Source organism: Camelus bactrianus, chromosome 11 (genome assembly GCF_048773025.1).
Source record: "Camelus bactrianus isolate YW-2024 breed Bactrian camel chromosome 11, ASM4877302v1, whole genome shotgun sequence".
NCBI lineage: Eukaryota > Metazoa > Chordata > Mammalia > Artiodactyla > Camelidae > Camelus > Camelus bactrianus.
In genome coordinates, this window is record NC_133549.1 from 23,656,684 (window position 1) to 23,683,093 (window position 26,410).

The 26,410-nt window shown below is 53.1% G+C and overlaps 1 protein-coding gene across 1 annotated transcript; it reads right to left on the reverse strand.

Moving 5' to 3' along the window:
• Window positions 1–42: 42 nt before the first annotated feature.
• Window positions 43–23,600, reverse strand: GPR26 (G protein-coupled receptor 26). Its single transcript, XM_010952924.3, has 3 exons — window positions 22,421–23,600; window positions 13,335–13,448; window positions 43–3,502 (listed from the first exon to the last, which is right to left on the reverse strand). The coding sequence occupies exons 1-3, from the start codon at window positions 23,086–23,088 to the stop codon at window positions 3,271–3,273; spliced, it is 1,014 nt and encodes a 337-aa protein (XP_010951226.2). The 5' UTR covers window positions 23,089–23,600; the 3' UTR covers window positions 43–3,270.
• Window positions 23,601–26,410: the final 2,810 nt, after the last annotated feature.

Here is a 26,410-nt window from a genome sequence, read left to right on the forward strand (position 1 = left end):
TTCACAATCATGAGGAGAGAGGTTTATTGCTCATGGTGACAGGAGACTGAGCTGAGTCCTAGAAGGAATGGACAGTTGGTATGAGATGACTCAAGGCCACTTCCCCTCCTCCCCCCACCGACTTCTAAGTAAAAACAGGCGTAACATCTTTAGTGACACATCTTTGGGAGGTCAGCTGACCATGAGACACACAAACCCCAGATGCTATGACTCTCTTCCCTTAGTGGGTCCCACCGCTCGGAAATCCCCCCCTTCAAGAAGCAGCATAAAGAAAAGCTGGAGTTGCAGAGTGACTGAAAACAGGCGTCATGGGCTGGGTTTAAACCTACAAGTGCTGATCAAGCAGGGAGAGAATCTGAGCTCTGTGTGGGGGGTTTGGAATCGGAGAGCCTCTCCAATCCAGGCTTTATTTTCGAGCTTCTTAAAGTGCCTTCACGCCGCGTCCAGCTGTCCACCAGAGTTTGAGCCTTCGGCTTCAAGCCTCACACTAGACTGAAGTCACGTGAGTCATCCCAGGCCCTTGACATAGAGGCCAGCCTTGACACTTCTGTTTTACCTGAGATAGCCACGTTCCACCTGATAAATTACCAAATGAGGTAGATATTCTCCGGGGATAATGAAGCCGGGGGAAATTTTACAGACTGTATGTAGATAAATATAAACATTTACCTAAAGGTAATTCTAGCTGAGTTGGTTGATGCAGATCACGAATGCCGTGATCTGCTTCTCATTTCTTCTTGGGTTTTAATGCCTGCATCTAAATAAAATGAAAATACCCAATCAACTGGCATATCCAGGCTTTTGTCTCCATGATGTCAGCACAACTGGTTTTATTGGGTTTGGGGCCGTCCTGGAGATTTAGTGTAAATTATGCATCTTTTTCAAGGTATGTGGCAAAGAATTTGAAAAATTATATATATATAAATAATATATATATATATATATATTATATATATATATGACTGAATCACTGCTGTACACCTGAAACATTGTAAATCAACTATACGTCATTAAAAAAAAAAGCTATGTAGCACTTGTGGGTGGCAGGTCTTCTTTCTTAGTTAAAGAAGAGGTAAAAGAGATCTGGTTGCCTTTGGGGGTACAAATGCTGCCTACACAGTGCGAGCAGGAAGAGGATTGGACAGTTATTCCTCCAATCTGACATTGATGAAAACACACTTTGTTGCTTGAATTTGACTGTCTGTTGACCTCATCCCCTGGGTCACTACTCGTCTGCTTCCCAAAGAGTATTTGTGTGAAAGGGTTAGATTGTCAGATCCCGGGGTGCGCATTTTCCTGGCTCTGTGCTTGTCCCCGACCTCGCTGGTATTTTTGAGGCTGGGACAGTGGAGGGTGAACAGCTGCTTGTCTCGAGGAAAGAGCCACAAAAACGAATGTCTGTTGTGAGTTGAACTTGAGCGGGCAAATGCACTGTGAATCAGAGCCATTTTGTTTCAGTAACACACACAGTCACGTCTGGGCAGTGATGTGCTGATGGACGTGTAACAGCCAGCTCTCAGTGGAGAAAAAGGCCAGATTCGTAGCCTTTACTGACTTCCTTGGTATAAATATGCCTATCAAGGCTGATTTCAAGCTACTGACGTGATGTTCCAGACCGTGGATCTGGGAAGGGACGTGCACCATTGGCTCCTCCAAGCAGGTGTGAGCACACCTCCAACTGCAAAGGGAAGGTGTCAAGGTCCTGGAAGCTGTGTCTGTCTCCGTGGAAACTTAGAAACTAGACAGGAGTCAGCCAGGCTCAGTTATTCGTTTTCTAAATGAGGAACTAAGGGTGATAAGACAACATCTTTTCAAACATGCACACGCTCCTTTGTTTTTCAAAACTGGGCACTGGCACTGAAAGGCAATAGGCTCTTCCTGCTTGGTCCCTGTTGAGCTGTGTCCTCCCTTCCACGTCTCCAAAGTGAGGATGTGCAGGGCTGGAAGGAGATAAGGAGCCCCCTGGATCTGTCGCTCCCATCCTTCCCACCCTGGAGGAATCACTTATGGTGGAGGATGGAGAAATAACTGCTCTCAGCATTCACGCATCATTTGAAATGGTAAAAAGACGGATGGGCAGAAAGCATGGTCCACTCACCTTGGTTTTTAATGAAATCAGGATGGTGGCTACTAGTGGATTGTCATATGTGTTAGAGTTATGGTTTTCCATAAAAATTTCACTCCCCCATCATGGGCGCAGGGCACTTTCTGGATCGCCTTGGGAAGCCTCTACTTTCTATTGATGACTTACAGAAACAAGGATATTGAACCATTAGGATAATGGAATCCAGTGCCTTAAAATCAAGGCAAAAACCCTGCTCAGGTCAGTTCTTGTCCAGTCACCTCAGCGGACACGCCCGACAAGATGCACAAGACAAGGTGAAAGGCTTCCTGCAAATTCAGGTCACAAACTGGGGTCGGGGGACCTGCCAGTCACTTCCCTCCTGCCTCTGCTTGGCTCCAACAGTTACAACATGTGAATCAGAAGATGTTGACTTCAGGGTCAGACTTCAAAGAACATTATTATATGTAGGACCTGCCTATTTAAACCATTTTCATGCTAAGAATGTCTACACACACAAACGTTAGCTTTGGCGGGGAGGTGGGGAAGAGAGGTTTAAAAAGTTGAATCCAGTATAACCACTTCTAAGACAACTTGCCAGCCAACAGTTGGGTAACCACTGGCTGTCTTCCCCTTGGGCACAGGGGCCCAAGAGTCCCAGCTGAGCACAATTTAGTTAGTACCAGCTGAGTAATATTTGGGTTAAAGCAGCCACCACTACATGTGAAGAGTGGCCATGCTCGATGGGGGCCAGGTGGCCACTGCCAGCCTCACTCTCAGTGTGACTCATGTCCCATGGAGGTGACCACTTTCCTTCAGCATGGAGCCCAGCGTCCAGGGGTTAGTAAGCAAGTGGACACCATGCTTCCCCACCTGCCACCAGCGCTGTGTGTCCTTGATCATGACAGGACTGGGTGTGGCGCCTGGGGAGCCTCTGGTGAGTCTATGAACTTGAAGGAGCTTCTCAGAAAGAAAGGCCAGAACACAGCATGTCCGTCGGTCATCCTTTGGTGATAAATAGGGACAGTCCAACACCTGCCCTTGAGGAAGCAGGAAGCAGGCTTCAGAGCCGCTCCAAGCCAGGGAACCGGAACCCCTGGGCTTGCCAGGTGAGTGGCGGCCGGTGGTCCCCGCCCAGGCACGTCAAGCCCTCCCTCCCTTTCTCACCAGCCGCCTCCTTCCGAGCCCTCCAGCAGGAGCAGCAGCCTTCACTCGGAGACTGGCAGGATGTTCTGGCTGTGGGAGTCACCCGAGAGGCCAGAGGAGCGGAGGGAACGCCTGTGGAGGACCCTGTTCAGAATCTCTTTGCAGCTCTGGCGGTACTGGTGTCGCAGCAAGGAGTACACGAAGGGGTCGGACGCGGCCTTGCTGTAGGCCAAGCACTTGGACAGCACCCCCCAGTGGGAGCTGATGGGCACCGCGGAGGACAGCTCCAGCAGCCTGCGGAGAGAGACCCCCGTTAGGAGCGCACGGCTGACCCCCGCTCCCTGGCCACACTGCCGTTTCTCTGAGGCTGCCTCCTGCAGTGACAATGACGACAGCAATTTACACCCAGAACAACGGTGGACACTCACCTGGCACTTCTTTTATTCCAGGTACTATGCTAACAATGCACGTTACACGTTGTTTCATGGACTCTTGGGAGACGTGACTGTATCCATTTTACACTTGAGGAAATAGATATCTCAGGAGGCTAAGTGATTTGCTAGTAAACTGCAAAGATGCGATTGGAACCCAGGTTTGTCTGACTCTGGAACCCAAGCTGACCTAAGAGGTGCTATTAGCTAATTTGGTCCTGGCCGTTGGCTCCAACTCTGCTTGCTGACCTGCTTTGTGACCCTGGGGAAATCATTTCCCTTCCTGGGGCCTGGATGTTTCATATAAAAAATAAAGAGTTGTATTAGACCATGTCTATGATCATTGCAACAACAAGAGACTGATTCTTTGCTTCAGATCCTAGCTCTGCCTTCCAAGGGAGGTTGCCTGGGAGGAAGGGCTGAGAATCATTTTGCAAATATTCAGCAAAGCTCGAAGTGTGTCTTGCATCAGGAAGGAATCTGCTGGTGGCGAAGGCTTCTTCCCAGAGTCGGGATTCTGGTGGCGCCTGGCAAGAGCAGCAGTCAGGGTACCCTACAGAGACCCTCATCCTTTGGGAGGCGGTGAGGGAAGATGCAGCTCATGTGTCAAAGGGGCCTTCCTGGTACCCAACGAACAACTCCACTCAGTGGTGCTAACACCAGGCTACAAGGTAATAAAAACCTTCCTCTGGCTATAAATGGAATTCTCCCCCTCCCCAAATCAGGCCATTTTTCCTCCTGTCCCGAGTGTATCCAGCACCCCTGGCCATATTTGGATGTTGCCAGCATTAATATAGGATAGAAAAGGCCACAGAGCTTGGGGAGAGCTTAGAGATGATGAATTTTCCTCTCCTTACTCACTGTCAGATAAGGAGACTGAGGCCCAGAGAGGGGAAGGGGTTGCCCAGCATCACACAGCAAGTCACTGATTGAGGAAGTTCCAGCCTCTGTGCTCAGACTGGGATCTGCAAGATGGAAGGCAAAGGTGGCTCTCAGCTCTGCAGGCTGCCCAGGTGAGAACCCAGGCTCAGAAGGGACTGAGCTTGGGATGTAACTCTGCGCTGCCAACTTTAGTGATGTTTCTGAAGCTTCTTTGGGCTGAGGTTGTGAGGACGAGCCTGTGAAGGGAAAGGGGAGGAAGCTGGTAGGGTGAGCTCCTCCACTGCCAAGCCCCGCTTTTCAAATAGATCCTTAATGGATCCATTATGAGGTCCTCCATTTGGCATCTTGTTTCCAGTACCATTATCTGCCCTTGCCCTCCGACCCCGTGGGAAAAGGTGGCCACATTTCTGTTCCTGTCCTTAGGAGCTCGAATGGGGAAGTGGAGCTGGTGGCATTTGGGAAATCTGTACTTTTAAGAAATCTATTTTGGGAAGTGATGAATTTAAGGGAACAAAAACCCCGAGTTTAGAATTCACACCTAATAATAACAATGAAATAGCTGAATGCCAACACATTGTTGCTACGCAATGCCAAACTGCTCTTCCAAAATGTCTAGTCTTCCCAGGGTTGCTAAATTCAGTCTGAGCATTTGGGCTCTCCCAAGAGGATTTACTAAGAGCCAAATATCATCAAACCAACCAGCAGGATCCAAATTATTATTTGCAGGTTCTGTAGATTTCACAGAATAAAATTATTTGGGACTACTTAAAATTTTACCATTTAGGTCATTAAGAGGTAAAATCCATTGCATTTGCTTCTCAAAGATTTTACGTAAAGCCTGAACCTGCCTGGCTCAGTAATAATAATTCCCAGTTGAGTATCTCCTCTGGGCCAGCTCCTTGATGTGCAGAGTCTCCAATCTGACGATTATCCTCTTCAGAATGGGTATCACTAGTCCCATTTTACAGATGAGGAAATCAAGGCTCGGAGACTGAGCAGCAAGCCAGCGTCTCCTACATGGGAAAGCTGGTTGCATGCTCTGACTTGGCAGCACACTTGGAGTTCAAGTCTCAGCATTGCAGACTGGACAGGATGAATTCTGGGTTCCTCTCCAGCCCTGGGGACCCCTGTTCCGTGAAGTTATTGTGGGCTACGCAGCACTTTTGTCACTTGCCCCTGTCTGCCGGGCACATGACTTCTGCTTTGAAAAGCCAGCATCTGGCTTCCTTAAGGCCCCCAGGCACAGAGGTGCTTTGGCTCAGTCCAGGCCTGGGCACTGCTCTCATGTGGCCGTTGGGCCAGGCTGAAGCTGGGATGCCCACTTTGTGACCAGATGTGGCTGGCCGACCTGCTTTCTGATTTTCCTGTGCACGTGGACCCCTGCCTGCCGCCATGAGCCTGCCCTGGCTGGCTTTGCTCCCTTCCAGCTCTGACAGTTCCCGGTCCCCACTTGGGGACTGGGAAGGGGAGGGGCTTCCATATTGCTACAACTGCTTCTTTCCAATTCTAGATGTGGGCAGGGGATGACCACGTGGTCCCCTCCAGATGACCTTTCAGAAAGGGAGCATGCCAGCCCGTTTCTCACGCCAGTCTGGCTCTGCTCACCTCCTCCAGACGCCCTTGCCTCTGGGGAAGGGACATTATTACCCTGATCAGTCACGTTTTCCTTGCGAGCTGGATCCCTGTGGTGCTAAAAGGTGCTGCCACGCTATCCTCTTCCTTCCCTGCTGCTGCACTGGGTGGGTCACTGAAGCCCCCTCTCCTGCCCCTGCCCCCAGGTCTGGCCTGAGAGCCCTGCGTTTAGGGGTTATTGGGCTCAGGTGTTAATTAAATGAGACTTCATTTCCTTTTGCTACAGCCCCCTGTTGCGGGTTGAATTGTGTCTCCCCAGATTCATATGTTGAAGTCCTAACCCGCAGTACCTCCGAATGTGACCTTATTCAGAAATAGGGTTGTTGTGGGTGCAAATTAGTTAAGGTGAGGTCCTACTGGGGAAGGGCGGGCCCCTAGTCCAATATAACTGTGCCCTTATAAAGGCGGGAATTCAGACACAGACGCACGCAGAGAGAATGCCACTAGAAGATGAAGGCAGAGACGGGGTGACGCTTGTACAAGCCAAGAGACACCACAGGTTGCAAGTAAACTGCCAGGAGCTCTCTCGCAGCCTCAGAAGGACCCAGCCGCCCCTCCGACACCTGGATCTCCCACTTCCACCCTCCGGAACTGAGACTGGACGTTTCTATTGTTTAAGCCACTCAGTTAGTGATAGCGCATGACGGTGGCAGTGCTGGGAAATGCATCCACGTCCACTGAGCAACCCCGTGGGGATGCGGGGGGGTCAGGCAGGATTGGGGGGTTCATGGGCCCCTGGTCACATCGTCAACGTGGCGCCAAGCCCCTCGGAGGTCCTGGAGCCCGTGGGCACCGAGGGACGGCCCTGAGGTTTGCAGAGGTCAGCAGCCCCCGGAGCGGGGTGTCACCTCCGCCCCGCCCTTTGGGAAGCAGAGTGTTTCCCACAAGCCGTGCTCGCTGACCCCTGACCCCCACCTTCCTTTAAGCACCAAGGTGACTTTCCACATGCCGCCCGAGGTGTGGACCAGGAAAACCTCTGCCATCGGGCTCCATTCAGGGGAAAAGATTTATGCTTCTGTGCCCAAAATGCACACATCCCAGGCCCAGACAGCCCTGATAGGGCTCCCCCGAGAATCCCCTGGGCTGAGAGCCCACGGGCTGGGTGACGGGTGGGGTTGAGGGGGGAGGGGAGAGGGAGGGGGGAGGGGAGGTGGCCCCAGGAGTCTGCTTTCTCAAGCATTTCAGGTGACTCTGAGGCAGGTGGTTCAGAGACATGCTGGGAGCTGGGAGTTCCTGGTGAGCAGGGGGCGGGGGTTTGGGCAGAGCCTGGCAGGCCTGGGAGGTGTCAAATGCTGATGGAGGTGGCCTGCTACCACAGCAGAAGCAGAGCCCAGAGGTGCGTATTTTTCTGACTCAGGGTGACACAGAGCAGATACCTGCAGTCACCCCATCCCAAGTCCGACAGGCCTGGCCCCACCGCTGCAACCCTTTGCTCTGTATCTGTTGGGGGCACTCCTCCAGGGAGCCATCTCCTCTCTCTTGGCTCAAAGCCCTCTGATCCTGGTCACGGGCAGGTCTCTGTGCTGGCTGTCACTGCAGAGGGCTGACAGGCCAGGAAGCCCGCCCCTCACCCTTCACCCACAGGGACCTTGCACCCTCACTCAGCAGCCTGGCAGTCCTGGTCCCTAGGAGGAAAAAGGGGGGTACACTTGCCAGAACTCTAAGGCATTCTTTGAACCAGAGGAGAAACCAGAGTCTCAAGTCTGCTTGACAATGAGACTCTCCAAGGAAACTAAATTCTAGGGGGAAAACAAGACCAGTAACACGAGTAGCCATAGACCCAGCTCCTCCTTTGGCCTCTGGGGCTCAGTGCTTCGATAGTCACTTCACAAACACTATCTCAAGACCCCTGAGAGTGTTCTTTGTTCTTCACACTACAAGGAGGAACCAAGGCAAAGTAACGTGCCAGGGCCACGTGGTCTGGATGTGGAAAAGCCAGGGGATTTGAACCCTGGACTGCGGGCACCAGAGACCACATGGCTCCCTGGTGCCAGGCTGCCCTCCCAGCTCCTTGACTCAGTTCCAGGGTGTAGTCAAGGGCATTTGCTATCAACTCTTGGACTTAAAATGGTAAATCTGTGCCCCATCTTTACACCTGTGCCTCCATCATCTCTCCCCGCTGTCTCTCTCTCTCTCTCTCACACACACACACACACACAATATGGGTCACAGACTACCCTTTGGGAAGCAAGACTGATGTCTTTCCAAGACTTTTGGAGAAGCTGGTCTGCGTATTTGAAGACCTGTACGTAATAAGCTGGTGCTTTAAATGTTCATGAGACATTAGCATGGAAAAGGCACTTTATTAATAGAGTATGAACGCCGGACAGCCACTTGCATATTAAAGCCTCTGCCTCTGCATAATTCTGTGGCTCTGAAAAGCCACAACAGTGGGGCTGTCAGATCTGCAAATGCCTCAAAGCCCCACTCTGATGATCCGGGACAACCATAATTATTTGTAAGCATATATTGCTGCAGAGATAATAGCCTTACACATGCTTTGAGACATGTGAATTTTAATTCAGAAAAATTTAATTAGAGCTTTTGGATGAAAATCTGTGGCAGATCTTGAGACCCTGCTCAAATACTCTGGAAAGAGTCAGATGTGACCCACGAGGGCTTTGGGGAGCCGTTGAGTGTGTGAATAGAAGGCAGTGACGCCTGTGAAGAGTGAGGGTGGAGGTTCCAGGGTTTCCCTCTGTCATCTGACAAGCCCCAAAGCACAGATGCCAGCGGCTGTTTGGTGCAGTTGGTGGAACTGTCTTTCTGAGAGGTATCTGCTGCATGGTCAGCGTTGGGCCACCCAAGTCTGACGATGGCTTGAGCGGCCAGCACTGATGGTCTGCACAAGTTGCTGTCAGCCAGGTGGGGGATCAGAGGTGACTCCGTGCAAACCCACTGCTTCTTCTAGTGGAAGGACTCACTCGCCTACCTGCCTTTACCCACGAGAGTCTGGATACTATATCTGGGTTCGCACCAAGATGCTTGGGCATAGGAAGGCAGGTTGCTTGGACAGAGGTTGTCACCGTGGAGCTGCGGGAAATCAGAGCTTCTGCACTGACAGTTCAACGAGGGGTTTAAGTGACACTCGAACAACCTGATCTTAATCACCTCGGAAACTGCAGCTTTCTGGTTCTGAGGGGGCCATGGCGCAAAATGCCTTCCTCCATCCTCTGCGAGGAAAGAGGGCGCCTCCGAGCTCTCAGAGACGTAGCGCAGCACAGGGCGAGGGCCCCGTGCGTGGGCTTTGGTTCCAGGCAGACCTGGCCTGAATCCCTGGCCGAGTCACTCCTGGTTTGGCTTCAGAATCCCTCTTAACACGTGCGCTAGCTTGCCGCCAGCAGTGGGGCCCGGCTGGCCTGCAAGGTACAACCAGCTCGCCCTCTCTGGGCGAGACAGCTGCTCAGGAAATTGCCACGTCCATAACCCCTGGCTCTAGGTTCTCCATAAGGAGTGAAATTCTCAATTACATTTCCAGAGCAGAGTCTGACTTCAGCTTCTTCTGCGACTGGGGTGGTTGTGTCTGCACTCGGAAACCAGCTTGAGAAGAGCAGCAGAAGGATCAGCTGCCACCAAAGGTGTGAGTCATCGCGATCCCAGCGCTGGTGACAGTGGGGCAGCTGAATGCCCTGCATGGATTATTTCACGTTTTCCTCACTAGAGATGAATTTCTCTCCTCATTCAATGTGCGGTTCTCAGCTCTGACTCAGCTAAGATGGAAAAGTTTGGGTCAGGCTCCTTGAGGGTGGGTGTCAGAACAAACCCTCCTCCATCCCCACCCACCCCGCCCTACATGGTTTGGCAGTTTTGATGCCCTGGCAGAAGAAGTGTAGCTCTGATGCAGTCCTGGCTGTGCCCAGCACACACCTGGAGCCTAGAGTGCCCCCTGCGTGTGGTGAACAAGTTCACATGTCCTCGTCTCCCTGGGGTCCACCTGGGGGCTCCCAGCTGTTGCAAAGACTAGGCATCTCATCAGAATCTTGTCTCCTCTCAATCGCAGAAGGGGTGTGGACAGGGGGAGGTGGCTCAAGAGGGGTGCAACCTCTAGAGGACTAACCACAATGACCTGCCTGCCACCAACTCCCTCTCTGTCACCCTGGGCTGGGACCTGAAGTCCCAGCCTTCAGGCCCTCCGAGGACCCCTGCCTCAATGCACCTGACCTCACAGAGGAAGACAGTGATTTGGCCACTGCTTATACCCTCCCGTGTAAACTCTGACATCCAGCAGGGCACTGGGCAGGGAAGGAAGGGAGGAGGGAAGTTCTGAGCACTCCTGTAGCACAGCTGGAATGGCGACCCCAGGGACCGATGGCAACCAATATAAAAGGTATTAAATACATACATAATTAATACTTTACATACACCTATTGTCAGCCTTGGCAACCCAGTGTGCCTGTGACCCCTACAGCTCATCTCAATTTGGACAAGCCAAGCTCAAGTTCTTCAAAGGGACCTGTGGCTGGTGGCTCCCATGCAGGGCTCTAGACCCGGCTCATGCTGTCCCTTCTGCTGGGACTGTCCCCACGCAGAGCCCAGCCCCCTTCACTCGCTCCTGCCTCAGAACCTAGGACATGGTGCTCCGTTCAGGTGAGAGGGCCGTATCCACAGGGTCATGCCGCCCTCATGGGGGGTCTCCTGCAGGATCCCACCAGGCCACGCCTCCCCTGCAGGGTCTCCTTCACACTTCGCACAGAGAAGGTGCTGGGAGAAATGTGTGCTGAAATGAAATGAGGGTATTTTGCATATTTTCTGAGGTTTGCTTAAGACAGCTCCTTCGTCCATATGGGAAAATCAAAGCAGGCGCTGGACGGATGGTGGCAGTGGGGGCCAGGGCAGGGGGCGGTTTCACCAGACCCCTGTTCTGTGTTTATGAGATTTCCTGGCCATAGTTTTTTCTCCTTAATAAGTAGCATTTGTCCCCATAAAAGATGAACAGTTTTGTGAATGTTTTTTAAAACTCAAAATGCATTAAATCCATTTGGAGAGAACATATTGAGTTGTGAAGCTACCATCAATTTTGCTGAAACATTTTTTTCTGGGCACCATTAGAAGGAACCAAGTTACAATCAGAAAAAAAGGAAAAATTGGTTGGAAAATGAGATCAAGCCAGAGAGAAATCCAATCGTTTCAAGGTGGAATTGATTCCCGATTCCCCTCGGAGGGTTCAAGTTCACCTCATTAGCCCGCAAGTCCGCTTTACTGTGGGCTTTAAGAGGAGGGGTGTCTGCGTGCCCTCCCTGCCCGATGCATCTTTCTTCGCTGGATTTAATCCCCGTTAGCTCATGCACCCGCCAGTCTCGGGCCAGGCGCCGTGGGTGATGCTGTAAGTGTAGGAAGGAGGGAGGATGCTGAGCACAGATGTCACCCAGGCCAGGCCTGCGCTATACCCACGTGCCCCATGCTTAAAGCCCTTTAACCCTCACAACAGCCCTAGGAGGCAAGCACTGCTCACTTCTGGTTTACAGATGAGAGGCTGGAGGCTCAGAGAGGGGACATCACTGGCCCAAGGTCACACAGCAGCCCAGAGCACACCCCCTGGACCTGGGGTCTGAACTCAGGTTGGCCTGTGCTCATAACCACTCTGCTGCCCCACCCTCGGAGAGCAATGGAAACCCACTCTCTTCTGTTCCTGCCTGGGCTTCGTGTCCCATGGAAAACCCGGATCTATGCAAGTTCCAGTGTCCAGGCTGGATGTGACCGGCCTAGACCAGGGGTGCTCACCCGGGGGTGATTCTGGTCCCCAGGTTGCCGAAGTTTGGCAATGTCTGGAGACATTCCTAATTGTCAAACCCAGGGAGCAGGAGGGAAGAGGTGCTGGGGACGGATAGTAGGCAGATGGCAGTTCTGGAAGGAAGAATTGATGGCCCTGCTCTGCCCAGGGCAGAGCCATCCAGAGACCTGCAGACAGGCCTACATCCCATGTTTAGAGTGAGACGCAGGCCCGCTAGCTTTCCACCCACCCTGGCCCCAAGGGAGAGGTGTGCTGCGGAAAAGACAGTGAAAGGTACCCTGGGCTTGTGCTGTCTAGAGAAGGGATGGTGGGGGCTGCTGTGGGGGCGCCCGGCTCACTATCTGCAAATCGGCAGGGCCCCTGGGAGCAGAGGACAGACGTTCTCCTGGGAGGGAGGAAGCGGGACTGGGAACATGGGTGGAGCCCAGGGAGCCAGGCTTTAGCTCCGTATGAGGAGGGAAGGTGGGGGTGGGGGGACAGGGAGACATGGACACAGTGGGCTCCTCTTCCCTGAGCGCAACTCTGGGGTCAATGAGGCAGGGCGTCCCTTCCAGGTCCCTGACAACTGAGGATGTTGGAGGATGGGCTGCGTGCGCTCGCTCTCTTTCTCTCACACACACACACACGCATGCACATGTACACACAAAACCCTGCACAGATCCTCCTTCCCAGGCCCAACATCCACCTCCTAAAAGACTTTTTATCATCACCTTCCCAAACCGTCCAGCCCTTTTGGATACAAATTTGCAGGATTCCTTTCCCCTCCAGTGAGCAAAACTGAGTGCGTGATGCATTTCTTTTCCTGCTGGCTGCAGCGTGTGGGGGAAATGCTGCAGCTGGAGCAGGTTGGCTTCTGGAATGCACAGCCCTGAGGCCAGTGCACCGCGTGGGGGCACGGGGCTGGCGATTGAGAGAGAACGTGACAAGCTCACAATGCCTTGACTAACGTGGCAGATCCCTGGAGCCATGGGACAGGTGGGTCCGCCCAGATGGGCACGGAGCATGCTTCCTGCTCCCTGTACAGGTGGCAGGTGGCCTCTGCTGTGTAGGGTGTCTGGGCTGAGGGTACCAGGCTGGGCAGTAAGAACCCAACCCCTGCAGGGTGTTCTCCCCTGTCCTTTCTACCCTGTCCTTTCCTTTTGGGCCTCCTAAGGGTCGGAGGCTGAGGCTAAAGGGTTAGAATGATGTTTGGAAACCATGTGGGGCAGAGTCTCACCACCTTTTGGTCCTGAGTCTAATCCAAAAGAATTCGAGGCAGAAGACAAAAAGCCTGTGCCTTCCTTCTCACTCGACTTGTCAAGTTCCCTCTCATCCCTTAATCCACCCTCTGGAAAACACGTGGCCAAGAGAGGCCGGCCACGGCTAAAGGCCGTGTGGGCCCTGCTTTGGTCTCCTGAGCCCTGTGCCCACCCCACTGGCCCCCAGCTCGTGTCCCACAGGCCACGTTTACCTGGTGATCACGTAGGGGGCAAAGCACACGAGGAAGGTACCCACGAATGTGCTGATCTTCTTGGTGGCGCGCTGCCGCCTCCTCTTCTGCTCCTCCAGACAGCGCTCCCGCACACTGCGCGTGAGAGAGGGAAAGGGTGACTAGCGGGCCGGGCCTGACAGGTCACAGTGAGCGGCGATTTGTACATGCAGCCAGTGGCCACGAGCATAGGAACTTGGCCATGGAGCCAGAAAGACCTGAGGCCACGTCTGGGCTGTAGGCATGTGACCTTGGGCACCTGTGTGACCTCACTAAACCTCAGGGCCATCATCTGTAAAACGCAGATAGGACTATAATAAAATGCCCCGAAGGACTGTTTTGAGAATTAAATGTGTGAAGCACATAAAGCAATTAGCACAGTGATCCAGCAAGTGTAAATGAATATAAACTCACAACCTTCACTGAACGCCTCCTATGTGCCAGCCCCAGAGCCCACACTCCCTAAGTAGCACCCCTAACTCTAATCTTCACTGTAGTTGATTCTGCCAGGTGGGTGTTACCTGCCCTGTTTTAGCAATGATGACCATGAGTTCTGTGAATTCAAATGATCTACTCAGCTGGTAAGTGGAGGAGGGATTTGAGCCTGTGTCCATGTGACTCAAAGCTGGTCCTCACCAGCTGGGGCAGCCTGGACTCTGTGCAGTGTGGCCTGGGGCTTCCTTTCCTCCACACCTTCAGCCCTGTTTCTTCCATCCCAAAGCCTCAGCTCTGCCCACAGCTACAGACAACACATTATGAGGTGACAGAAGGAGAAGTTGCTTGATGCATTCAGAGACCAAGCTCGGTGAAGCCACAGGACCTTCAAGTCCCTGGAGAATCAGGGATGCAGTTCTGAGGATGGCCACTGATGTCCCTAACCACACCATTTTCCTGACTGCCCTCTGCTCTGGAGCCTTTCAAGAACTGACATCTGATGCCAGCCAAGAGCGGTGGTTCTTGCAAAACATCTGCAGCCGCAGAGAAACACACAGGCAACAGGGAAAGGTGCACCTTTGGAGCTGTAGGTCTCCGGTGCTCCAGACCAGGGGGCCCAGCCTGGGCACGTGTTTCTACTGTTTACTTTTAACATAAGTCACGTGATCCTAACAATGGACAGGGAGGAAGACTGTGGACAGAGCTGCCCGGGAGGAAAGAGAACTTGGCAGAGGCAGGCCTGGGTTGCGATGACCTGGCTCTGAAATTAGGCCAGTCTGTCCAACGACAGCAGGGAGGGGCGAGAACACTCATGAGCCAGGGTCGTGAGCAGCATGACTGCCAGGGCAGCTTCCCCTTCCTTCCACCAGAACCATCATTTTCATACTTAATTCAGACTCTTCCTCATCAGATTTTTGATCACAGGTGGACAATTCCATGTGTTTGGATTGAAGGTCCCTGCAATTCTTGTAGGACATTTTTTTCCCCTTGACTTGCATCTTTCCAGGAATTTAGGGAGTTAAGAACTGGAGTCTGGCCTGGTACAGACAGATCTACTGACTGAAAATGTATCACTCATGATTGATATTGCTAATTAATTTTTAATAACTAATATTAATAACAATCCACATTTCTAGTGTCTTTCATGTGTGGCATCTTAGATACTGTGATGGGGTTCATAGGCATTCATGGATTTGATACAACTCTATAAGCTTAGGACTGAAACAATTGTAATCTTCATTTTTTTCAGATAAGGAGATTGAGGCAGAGGAGTTAAGCAACTTGCTCAAGGTCACACAGTGATCTGCTGAGTGGAGGAGGCTGACCAACCTGTCCCGGATAACCGGGGCTGTCCTGGTTTTAGCACTAAAAGTCCCACAGCCTGGCAGTTTACATAGGACTGTCCTGGTTTCAAAATGGAAAAGTTCTGCATCTGAGAACCCTGGTCATCTTGAGCAACCCAGGATGGTTGGCTGTCCCACGTGATGGCAAGATCTGAACCCAGGCCGTCTGACTCTTGAGACTTGAGTGTCACCTCTCAACTCGTTGGGGTTATTACACATCCCTGGGGAGACACTGGGGCATCATCTCATTCAGAAAATCTTAAGAATAAGCTGAGGGGGCGAGGGACAGAGGGGTGACTTTGCCTGAGCCCACACAGCAAGAGTCAGTCTTAAATCTCCTCATTTTCCATTTATGTGTGAGTGTCTGCAGAATTTCCCACCAAAGTCCTCTGACTCGTGTCACGTGCACAGGATACGGGTGGACCTGGAGAGAAGGTACGAGTCCAGATCCTGGATATCTGGGTCTAGTGAGGTGTCCAGATGTCTTGGTTTGTCCGAGACTGTCTTGGCTTTACAACTCAAGGTCCCGCATCCTGGGAGCCCTCTCAGTCCCAGGCAAATCAGGACAATGGTCACCCCAGCAGTGTGTTTGGCACGTTCTCCACAACACAGGACTGTTCATTTTAGTATTAAAATTTCTGCCCCCAAACTGTCAGGGCAATCGATGTAAGAATTGCTGGAGATTTGGGGTATGAGGTGGGTGTCCTGAGCCATCACATACACTCACCCCACGAGAGGAATGAAGTTTTTGCACATCTCCTAAAAAATGAACACCAGGTTCGTATCATAAATGACTCATCAAGGGGGCACCAAAGAAACTGGTGGTGGCACTGGGGCCAGGCCCTCCTCCAATCTGTGACCCTGACAATATTGTCCATTTCTCAGGTGTTTTAGAATAACCCTGATGAGTGAGCAAGCTTTGGCTATGTGTCTAGTCCCAGTTGTGCCCTCATAGCTGTGTGGCCTCAGGAAAGTCACTCAACCTCTCTGAATCTGGTTCCTCATTTATCGGAGGAAGATTTCATAATAACTATAACTAGAGCTAACATTTATCAGGACAGAAGCGACTCACCAGCTCCCAATTTCCCACCCACTAGGAGGGACCTGGGTTCCTGCTGTGGGTCTGAGGACCCAGCTCTTTCCTCAGGAGCAGAAGTCCCCTCACCCTGCCGCATCACACAACCTTTCGCCAAAGCCCTGAAGACTATTTAAAGACAGATGCTGCTTGAAGCTTTGGAGGTCTTCAGAAGGATAAACAGAAACATTTCAGTGACTTCTCAGGAATACAATGGACACTGTACAGGTTTGGATGATCAATGTCACTCCTCTCCTGTAAAAACCTATGGGGACTTAATTTCATTTGTTCCTGCAAAGCTTTGTACAGGAGAGAAGAATGAGATAGCAAGCACTTTTCAGGTACATGATTTCTTTGGGTGTCCAGAGTACAAAGCTCAACATCTTACACCCAGAAGACACCTCATGAGTGCACGTCATTTGAATTAATGAACAATTCTTAAAAACCTCTTAGGAAAATTAAGTCTCAGTCATTTTTAAGTGACCTTCCCCGAAGAGACATAGCAGAAATCTTAATAGAAGAGAGACAGTAGAAATCTGCTCGAGAATTTGTTTTTCAAAGTGAGACTTTAAAACCTTTAGCCTTTCAGACAAAGCAAAGCTCATCAATGGATGTCAGGCCATGAACTCTTCCGTGGCCCGGCGTCCTTTCTAGCTAAGTGTGGTGGTAAACACTCGGCGGCGGAGCCAGACATCTGGGTTCAAATCCAGGCTTCCCCACTTTATTGCTGTGTGGCCTAAGGCGAGTCACACAGCCTCTCTGTGCATCAGCGTCATCATCTCTAAACTGAGGGTAATACAGGTACCTATCTGGTAGGGTCCTATTGAGAGTAACTGAGTTAAGACCCAAAAAGTACCCAGGACAGGGCTCGACTCAGAGTAAGTACTCAGTCAGTGCAACTCACAAGTATTATTCACTTAACATGTTTTTATGAAACAATTACTATGTTCCAGTACTACCCTGAACCCCCAGGCCACAGGGATCCCTCTCACTGCAAAAATGTGCTTTCATGAGAGAGAGCACTGCAGCCAGGGACGGTGCCAGCTGGAGCCTGGGCTCCCGTTCTGGCTCTGGGACCCTCTCTGGGGCTCAGGGATGTGGTGGATGCTGCTCCCTAATCTTTCTGGCACCTGGCACACTGCGGGAGCACAGCGGGGTGTGGGCTGGATGCTGTGTCTGGGGTTAACAGCCGTGTGGGCCGGGTCATGAGTCTGCTCTGGGACAGACTGCCTAGTCTCTACAGTCATGTGTAACGCGAGGGATCCCAGCTCACAGATGGGAAACTGAGGCTCAGAGAAGACAGGGACTTGCCCACCCGGAGAGCAGGGTGCAGGCAGGGCCAGCACCAGTTACTGACACCCAGTCTACAACCATGTGGTGCTTCCCTGAACTCCTGCAAAGGAAGAGAATGGGTCCCACTTCTCCGCCCAGGGTGCCCCAGGTTTCCAGGTGGGAACAGGGATGCGGCAGGAAGAGGAGGCAGGGCAGTCTCCCAGGCTCCGAGGGGAGCAGGGTGGCCCTCGGGCTTGCCATTATTATTACTTAAGCCCACGATGAGGGCTGCCCCCCAGCTCCCCAAACAACATAATAATAAGATCACTTTGTTCTTGCTGTCATTTTTTTTTCTCATCATAGCTTTGCAAAACTGAGCTCCTTGAGATCTCGCAGCCCTACAAGCTGTCACTTTCCTCGTTCGCAGGAGAGGAGACTGAGGGCCAGGAAAGTGGACCCCATGCCCAGGGTCCACAGTAAGTTCAAAACAGACCAGATCTCATTCCAGCTCTCCTGACTCCAAGACCTGGGGTGTCCCCCAGACTCCACTGCCTCCCATAGGACCACTGAGCAACGAGCCAGCTGTGTCCAGCCACATTCACGTCCAGATAGTCCTGGGCCTGGTGGTGGTGGCTGGAGTCCTCGGACTCCCAAGCAGAACCCGCAGCACAGAGGGCGAGAGCCGAAGGCTCTCCTGGCCAGGTCTGTTTGCCCGGAGTGTGACCGTTGTGCCACTGCCAGCGAGGGTCCCAAGGGCTGTGCCAAGACAGGGAGTTTCCTTTAGCCAAGAGGAGATGGGCTCTCCAGCACTATGATATGTGGGGCCAAAGAGACGTCCCCCAGGAGGCTTCAGTAATAGGGCAGAGGGGTGGTTAGTACCGGGAATATCCGAAAAGTCAAGAAATGAGGTGATCGTGGCTAAAACACAGTGGATCTGGGTCCTGACTGATGCCCAGAGGACTTCAGACAGTCCAGAGCTCACACTCCGAGTACTCAGAGAGACATCCAGATTTGCTTTCTGGCTTTTAAGGAAATGGAACAAAAGGCGAGGGAAGGAGCTGACCGATGGTGGAGAAGAGGTTTGTGTTTCGGGTCAATTCACCGTTGTAAGCAGTCCTGCCTTCAGACCTGACAAGAGGGGGTCCTGTCCTGGGTCCCGGACATTGAGGGGCCCACATCTCTCCGTGAAATGAAGTGCTCATGGGGCGAAGGGGATGCACCCACCCAGAGCCCACATCCTCCATTCTCGACCGAGTTCTAGGTACCTGCCCAAACGCCCTGATCTTGCTTCCAGAACGTGCACAGGCATCTTCCTTGGAGCTTATCCTCCTGAGGGTGGCCTGTGCCACCTAGGTGCCTGCCTGGAGGCTGGAGGGGTGATATTTGTGAACAACAGGTAGATACACAACCTACAGTGTCCATTCTGTGAGGGAGGAGGCCCCTTTCAGGGCTGGGGGAGCCAGGATGGGGAGGTGAGGCCGGAGGGCTGTGTGCATGGAATCAGCTCAGTTCTCCCCATCAGGTACGAGGCTGAACTCCAGGGAGCCTAAGAACGCTAAACTTGAACCCAGCCTCGCAAAGTGTTATAAATGTATATTTCTCAGGGTAGGAAGATAGAACATATTTCCTTTAACAGTTTGTAAGCTGAATTTAGAAAGTCTAAATATTCATGTAGATGGTTTGTGAAACTCCATTTGCACCCTTGCCCCATCCACACAACTTAGGGGTGTGCCTGAGCTTGAATCTTGGATGGAGCCACATTCTAGATCTGTTAAATACGGCAAGCACCCCCTTCCCTGGGGCTCCCAATTTCCTCATCTGCAAAATCAAGGGCACAGTGAGGGCCCTTCCTTTTACTGTGGCACAGTTCTGACACGCTCAGCCAGCCCTCTGTAGCCCCTGATCACAGCTTGCATGTGCTTCACCAGCTGTCTACTCTGAAGTCACTAACTCGTGCTGGCAAGAGTGCCCTCAAGCTGAATGGGGAGAGCAGGGCTGCGGCCTCAACACGCGGGCTCCCTACCTGTGTCTCCATGTCTCTGGCAGCACCAAGGAGAGGATCTGGCTATAAGTGGTCCAGAGCTGTGATGTGGGAGAACTGAGTCAAGAAAACTGAGCGGTTGTAAACCAGGTGGGTAATAAATCTTAGGAATTCCCAATTTCTTTATGATTGTAGAAACTCGAGGAACCACCCTAGAAAGGCAGGAGTTGGTGACAATTCTCAGGGTCAAAGATTTAATTTAAAACAGGAATTCACTGTCCTTTTGGTGGTATTGAAGCAAAGGAGTCCAACCTGTCACTCCCTGTGTTAAACGCCCTGCAGGAAGAGCAGGCATCGCCAGGAAGCTCCCTGACAGATAGACCTCAGGGAGCTCAGAACGAGTTCCTTTTAATTAAGTCCCAGGAGGCCAGGAGTGTGGTGGCTGTTAAGTGAATCTTCCAGTGAGCATTCTCCTTCGCCTGCTGCCCTGACTGTCCAGGTAAGGAAGCTTGGCTTCTGCTGTTCTGAGACTGGGACCCCAGGGGCCCCCCAGCTCTCAGCACTATCTGGCCTAGGGCACTTCCTGGGGCCTTAGGGCCAAAGGCTTGGGGGATCTAGGGGGCGGTCCCCCTTCCCGAGATAGCTGGGCAGTTTCTCCTTTGTGGGGAGGGAGAGTTTGGAGCCTCCAAGAAGGAAGCCGGTGGATCTGCTGTCAGGGAGCTGGTGCCCTCCTGTGTGGCCCACCAGCCACCCTCTCACTTTGGGTACTGTCCCCACAGGGAAAGGCAGGTTGCGTTCCCTGAAGGGGCATCTCCCTACTATTCCACAACCCCAGGCCAGCCCTTGGACAGTGGGGCCTGTCTGAACTGACCGAGGACAAGCCTCTTCCCAGAAGACCCTCCTGTCCCCAGTGCAGACTGGCATTGCTCCTTGGCCCTGCAGGGCCCCGTGGCACTGGGAAAGTGTCTCCTCAGAGAATCCTGGGGCTTGGAAGAGGTCAAAGTTCCCCTGGAGGGGATTGGAAGAGAGAAGAAGGGACTGGAGGCCACCAGAGCAGCTGCCTCTTCTACTGAGACCCCGGGGGATTTGCTCTGCCATGTCTGGCCTGGAGTCTGGGTGAGATTTGCAAGACTGGCACCAGCCCTACATCCTAAATGGGCTGAAAAGGAGCCGCTGCCTTCTAGTTCTGGAAGTTGGAGGAAGAGCAGGGATGGGGTTCGTACCGGTCTAAATAAGAACTGATTTCTTTCCCAGCTCAGTCCCTCCTCCGCTGTTAGACTCATGGTGAGTGGGCCCCTCTGTAGGAATCATTCAAGTTCTGAGAGTTCAACAACATTGCCTACAGCTTCCAGAGCACTCTCAGTCCAAGTCCTAGGGATAATGCACCTTCTAAAGTGAGATCCTCTCACCCCAGGGTGATGGGAAGGAGAATGGCTCTGCAATTGTGGCTGCAGAATAGTTCCTTAAACGACACTGCACCGTGCGTGGCCACATGCAGTGAGTCGGCTCATGTCTTTGGGTCAGTGTGCGTGATTGCCACACCTGTGATCTGTCTGTTACACATGCTGTTGCTACATGAACACACAGAATTGTGTGTGTGAAGCTCACACATGTCCACACACGGTTCACATGCCCTGGTGTCTATGTGCCCTCAGTCATCCCCATGCACATCCTGAATGTGATTCTGGGAGGAAGATTCTGTGACTAGAAGCTTTGGTCCAGCATGTAATCTAGAAGGACGGTTCTGTGGGGAACGATGAACACAGGCATACATGTCCATCTATGCGCAGTGAAGTTCAAGGCCTCTTTTCGTTGCTTATAAGCAGGGAAAACACAGAATTGAAGGAGCCCTTGCTCAGACTGATGCCCCCGGTCTGTCCCCCTCAGCCACGAGCTTGTTTCTCCCTGGGCAGGGAGGCATTCACACCCTAGGGACCGAACTCCCTGCCCTGCCTCCAGGCCCCCCACACTGCTTTCTCAGTCTGCCTCACTGTTCGTGCCATCTTGACACTTAAGCCCCCTTTCCAGGGTCCAGGGCATCAGGATATAAAATCGCAGAGTCCACAGGGACACCAGCAGCAGTTTCCCCCTTCCTCTCCTCTTCTCTGAAGGAAAGCCGAGGTGAGCCCAGGACATCTCAGCTAAGAGTTTCCCCCTTCTCCCCCTGAGCAGCTCTGGGGGATGGCAGGACTTCCCAGGGAGTACCTGTACCCGACTGCCTGTCCCGAGCTGCCTTCCTGGGACAGCGGCCAGGTGAGGATGGAGGTGGGTGGGCAGGTTTTATCGGGGAGCCTCAGGATGACCCTTTCCCTCTGCAAAGGCTCCAGGCTCCAAGTCCAGGAGACAAGGGACAGTGCTGTCTGGGAAGGGCACCCCAGTCTCCTCGGAGCCCTTCAGATGCTCCATTAAGGACCCACAGAGGAAGGTGCAGCTGGAGGACTCACAGGAGCAGGAGCAGGACACAGAGGCAGAACCAGACACCAGAGAAAGGAAAAGAGGGACCAGAGCAGCACATTCGCGCCTGAAGATCTCTTAGGGAGCTCTCTAAGCACCCAGGCCACGCTCTCAGCGCCTGATTAGAATCACGTAAAGGCCTTAAGCAGTGAACAGACATCACTGCCTTCCCATACGCTGTTTAAAGTGAAAACTACAAACATAAGTTCAACAAAGTTCTGATTCTCTGTGGTTTCTACCCTGACGCTTCAAAAGTAGTACATATTGTTTCACCCACATGTTTGGCGGTCTAGCTTTACCTGTCATGAGACGGGCAACGCTGGCCCTTCCCCCTCCCCCACATCTCAGTTTTCCAAAGAGGAAATGGAGGCTAGGTGGAAAAGGGGCTTGCCCAAGACTGCACATTGGAGCGTGGGGAGACAACGACCCCCTTCTCCCCAAAGAGACCCCCTCCCCCAGCGAGTCCCCCGCAGCCCTTCCCTGATCCCGCACCTGGCGGTGCCCTCACCTGGGGTGGATGTCCACGAGGAGCACGAGCGTCTGCATGGTGATCACGTCGATGCGCTTGCAGTGGAAGCGGGCCACCTTGAGCACCTTGAAGTATGTGCAGCAGAGCACGACGAAGGAGAGCAGGAAGCTGAGCGCGTGGAAGGCGCCGGTGAAGACGGCGAAACGCAGGCGCTCGTCCGGCCGCCGGCTGCACAGCGTGCACGACGCATAGAGCTGGTGGAAGCCCAGCCAGGACAGGGCGAGCGCGGCGGCGGGGAAGGTGAGCGCGTGCAGCCACGTGTAGGCCACCATGAGCGCGGCGTCGCGGAGGCGCATCTTGGCGCGGTAGCTCAGCGGGAAGACCACGGCCACCCAGCGGTCGATGCTGAGCGCGGCCATGCTGAGCATGGAGTTGGTGGCCAGGAAGGTGTCGAGGAAGGCGGCCAGGCGGCACAGGCGGTCGCCGGCCGGCTGCCGCTGCGCCACGACGCCGGCCAGCGTGAGCGGCATGTTGACCACGGTGCACAGCAGGTTGCCGCACGTGAGGTTCAGGGTGAAGAGCGCCGGCGCCTGGCGGCGGATGTCGGCGCTGTGCAGGAGGCAGAGAAGCACCAGCGCGTTGGACAGCAGCGAGACGCCCATCGTGCCCACCAGCAGCCCCGCCAGGCCCGCGTCCCACGAGTTCATGGTGCGCGCCCGCCGCCGGCGGCGCTCAGGGCCGGCAACCCGGCGCCGCCATGGCGCAGCCCGCCGCCCGCTCAGCCCCTCGGCGGCGCCGCCGCCGCCGCCGCCCCGCGACCCCCGGCCCCCGCTGCCATGGCTCCCCGGAGGGCGCGTGGCCACCCCGGAGCCCCGCGCCACCTCCCGGGCAAGCGCCGATGCGCCGCCGAACTGGGAGCTTTGAGCGCCCTCGGATCCTGGATTGCAGCCGCCCGCTGCCTGGCTCTGCCTTTGCTCCTTCCGCTCTCACCCCATCCCTCCACGCTCAGTCTCCTTTCCGCACACCCTCCCGCTCCCTTCCTTTCTCTTCCTCCCCTCTCTCTGCTCGCTCTTTTCGCTCGATCTCCCTTTCAGCTCTCCCCTCCACTTTCTCTCTCTCTCTCTCCCCTCCTCTCTCCCTCTCTCTCTCTCTCTCTCCTCTGCCGTGTTTCTCTTCTCTCTCCCACTGCTGTTCTCTCCGTCTGTCTCTCCCACCCCCAATTTTCTCCACCCTTCTTGTTATTCCCTCTCCTCTTCTCTCTCTCTCTCTCCAGAATCTGGCTGCTTCTATCAGAAATTCCCGTTGATGCGCACGCACACGCACACACACACACGCGCGCACACACACTAACAGAGAACTAGCCCTGAAAGGCTGCGGTGCAGGGTGATTGGCTCCTTGAGCTTCCTGTCCCCGACCTCCCAATCCTCCCTTATGTGTGTCAAAGGCTGAGTCAAGGAAGTCTGCCTGAGAAAAGGGAGGGATGCCTGGGCACCTTCATGCCTCAGGGCCACCTGTCCCAGCCTGAGCACCAGCCTGGCCAAACCTGGACATGGAGGTCCTACCCCACCTGTCCTGGCTGAGCCCCCCAGGGCTGATGCTTCTCCGACTCTGAGATGAGCTGGGGGATCTTAGATAGGCTCTGTCTGCTGAGAGGGGAAGGAACCCACATCTCTCCATCCTGCATGGCCAGGGGCCTGGCCCCAGGTATCTCCCAGCCTCCCCAGGCCTCCCCAGCCTGTTCCCAGGGCAGCTGCTACACTTCTGGGGGCGCTTGGTTCACGTTGCCCTCTTTTCATCACTCTTCAGCTGGGGCTTCAGCATCATCCTCAAGCCAGGTAGGGTGACCCTGAGACACACTGTGACACCCTCTAGGTGTTCCCTCAGCCAGGAGAGGGCTTTATCTGACCCTGAGTGCTCACAGGCGGACAAGTCTGCCTGTGCACACCCCGCGTCAGCAGAGCCCCAGTGTGGCCGATACTCAGCACTCCTGGCCCGGGTTCCACAATCAGCCCCCACACCACCTGCTCTGGGTCTGATGAGGCAGGAAGCTCCAGTTTGTGAGGGACCTGAATGACATACCACACATGCAGCTCTTTAGAAAAGGGAGAAGATGGTGGCTGGCGTGGCTTGGTGGAGACCCCAGAAGCTCTGGGTAGGCGGGGTCCCAGCTCCCCCTCAGAAAAGTGCACAGTGACTGTGGCCCTTCTGTCCTTCTGTCAAGACCCTCGGGGGAAGGTGTGTGGATCAGGGCTCCCCTTCCCACCCTGAGAGCCTGAGATTCAACATTTACCAACACACCACTGACTTCACAGAACACTGGCAAGTTACTGAACCTCACTGTGCCTCAGTGTCTTCCTTAACTTTCAGAGCTCCGGTGAGAAATAACTCAGATATTGTGTGTACAGACCTTTGCCCCCAGCCTACCTGGAGGAGGAAATGGAACAGAAACCAACAATCTCCTCATCACTTGGCCCATCACGTGGCCTATAGATTTCAGGGTTGGATATGTCTTCATTAGATATTTAGCATGTGACATCAGAGTAAGATATTCACCTGTGTATCATCCCTGCTCCCAAAGACTTTGTCCCCACAAATAACCCATGACATGGGGTAGGTGCCCAGGTCCTGTTTGTGGATTAAATGAGGACATGAATATGTTTCTGTGAGCACCACTGGACCCACGATCCTCATACTTCAGTGTTTTTCAGAATCACCTAATAAACTTGGGATGCTGATTAAAGAGTTAAATTCCTGGGCCATGCTTCTGGGGTCTGGGGATCTGCATTCTCAGTGAGTTGTTCAGGTGACTCTGATAAGGGCGGTCCATGACTACGCCCTGAGGAGGAAACTCTGTGAGAAGTGGTCAGGTGGGGCAACTGGATGCAAACTCATCATGTGAGTGCAAACTCCACCAGTGGCCTGATGCTCTGGCCTGGAGGCTCTTGCTGGAGAGTGATGGGATATTCATGACAATGTTAACATGAGTCATTAAATAATGTGACTGGGCCCTGAGGGAGGGCTCAGAAACAGGACTGAGTCTCATGCCTTTAGATGCTTTAATATAGTTCCTCTTACAGGCAGGTACATGCACACATCATGGGGAGTCCTTGCCCCAACCCGTCAACATAGATATCATGATTCCATCTTGACAAATGAAGGAGCTGAGACCCAGAAAGTTCCTTGCTTTGCTCTAGGTCACTCCAAATAGTCATCAATAAACAAGGTAGAATGAATTGACTAAAATGGTAGAATCATCATGTGAATTGGGATCCACATCTATCAGACATTAAAACTCCAGTTCTTTCCACTGTGCCGTTGTATTTATCATGCACAATTTATTACACACATGGGTTTGAACACACATGCACACACAACACATAAACTACCAATGATTTGGTGGAGGCTAAAGTAGTCCTCTTCACAGCTATCTTTAGAAAGAGACGAAAGATTTATGTGAACTGAACAGAAACCAGAATGTCACCCGTGCCCCAAGAGAGGTCTCACCAAAGCAGATACAGAAAACTTATCTCCATTGGGATGTAGATACAGAGAATACATCCCTTTAGGGAATGGGAGGATTCTGGATTTCTGCAAGTGGAAGGGGAGCCTGGGAACTGGTCTTCCAGCGGAGGGAGGTGCCTGAGCAAATGCCTGGAGGCCAGAGCCTGGTGTATATTTGTGGTTCTGGAGACAAGGTGGGCCTGCAGAAAGGTTGAAAAGCAAAGTGGCAGTAGATAAATCTTGCTTGCCAGCCCAATGCCAGACTGAAGGACAGAAAGGTCAGTCCCTTTCAGATGACAACTTCCAAGACCTGGAGGATCCAACCATCCTAGGGGTACATCCCTGTCAGCCTCCACCAGAGCCTACCAGTAAGTCTTCATTTTCAAGGCACTTACACACCTGCTGTTTCATGCGACCCTATAGAACCCTGGGAGTTCTAGGAATGACACATTACCCATGGCCCTGACTCACTGTCCAGTGCTCTCTCTGCTGGTGGCTGCTGCCCACTCCCCTGGTGGTTCTTTTCCA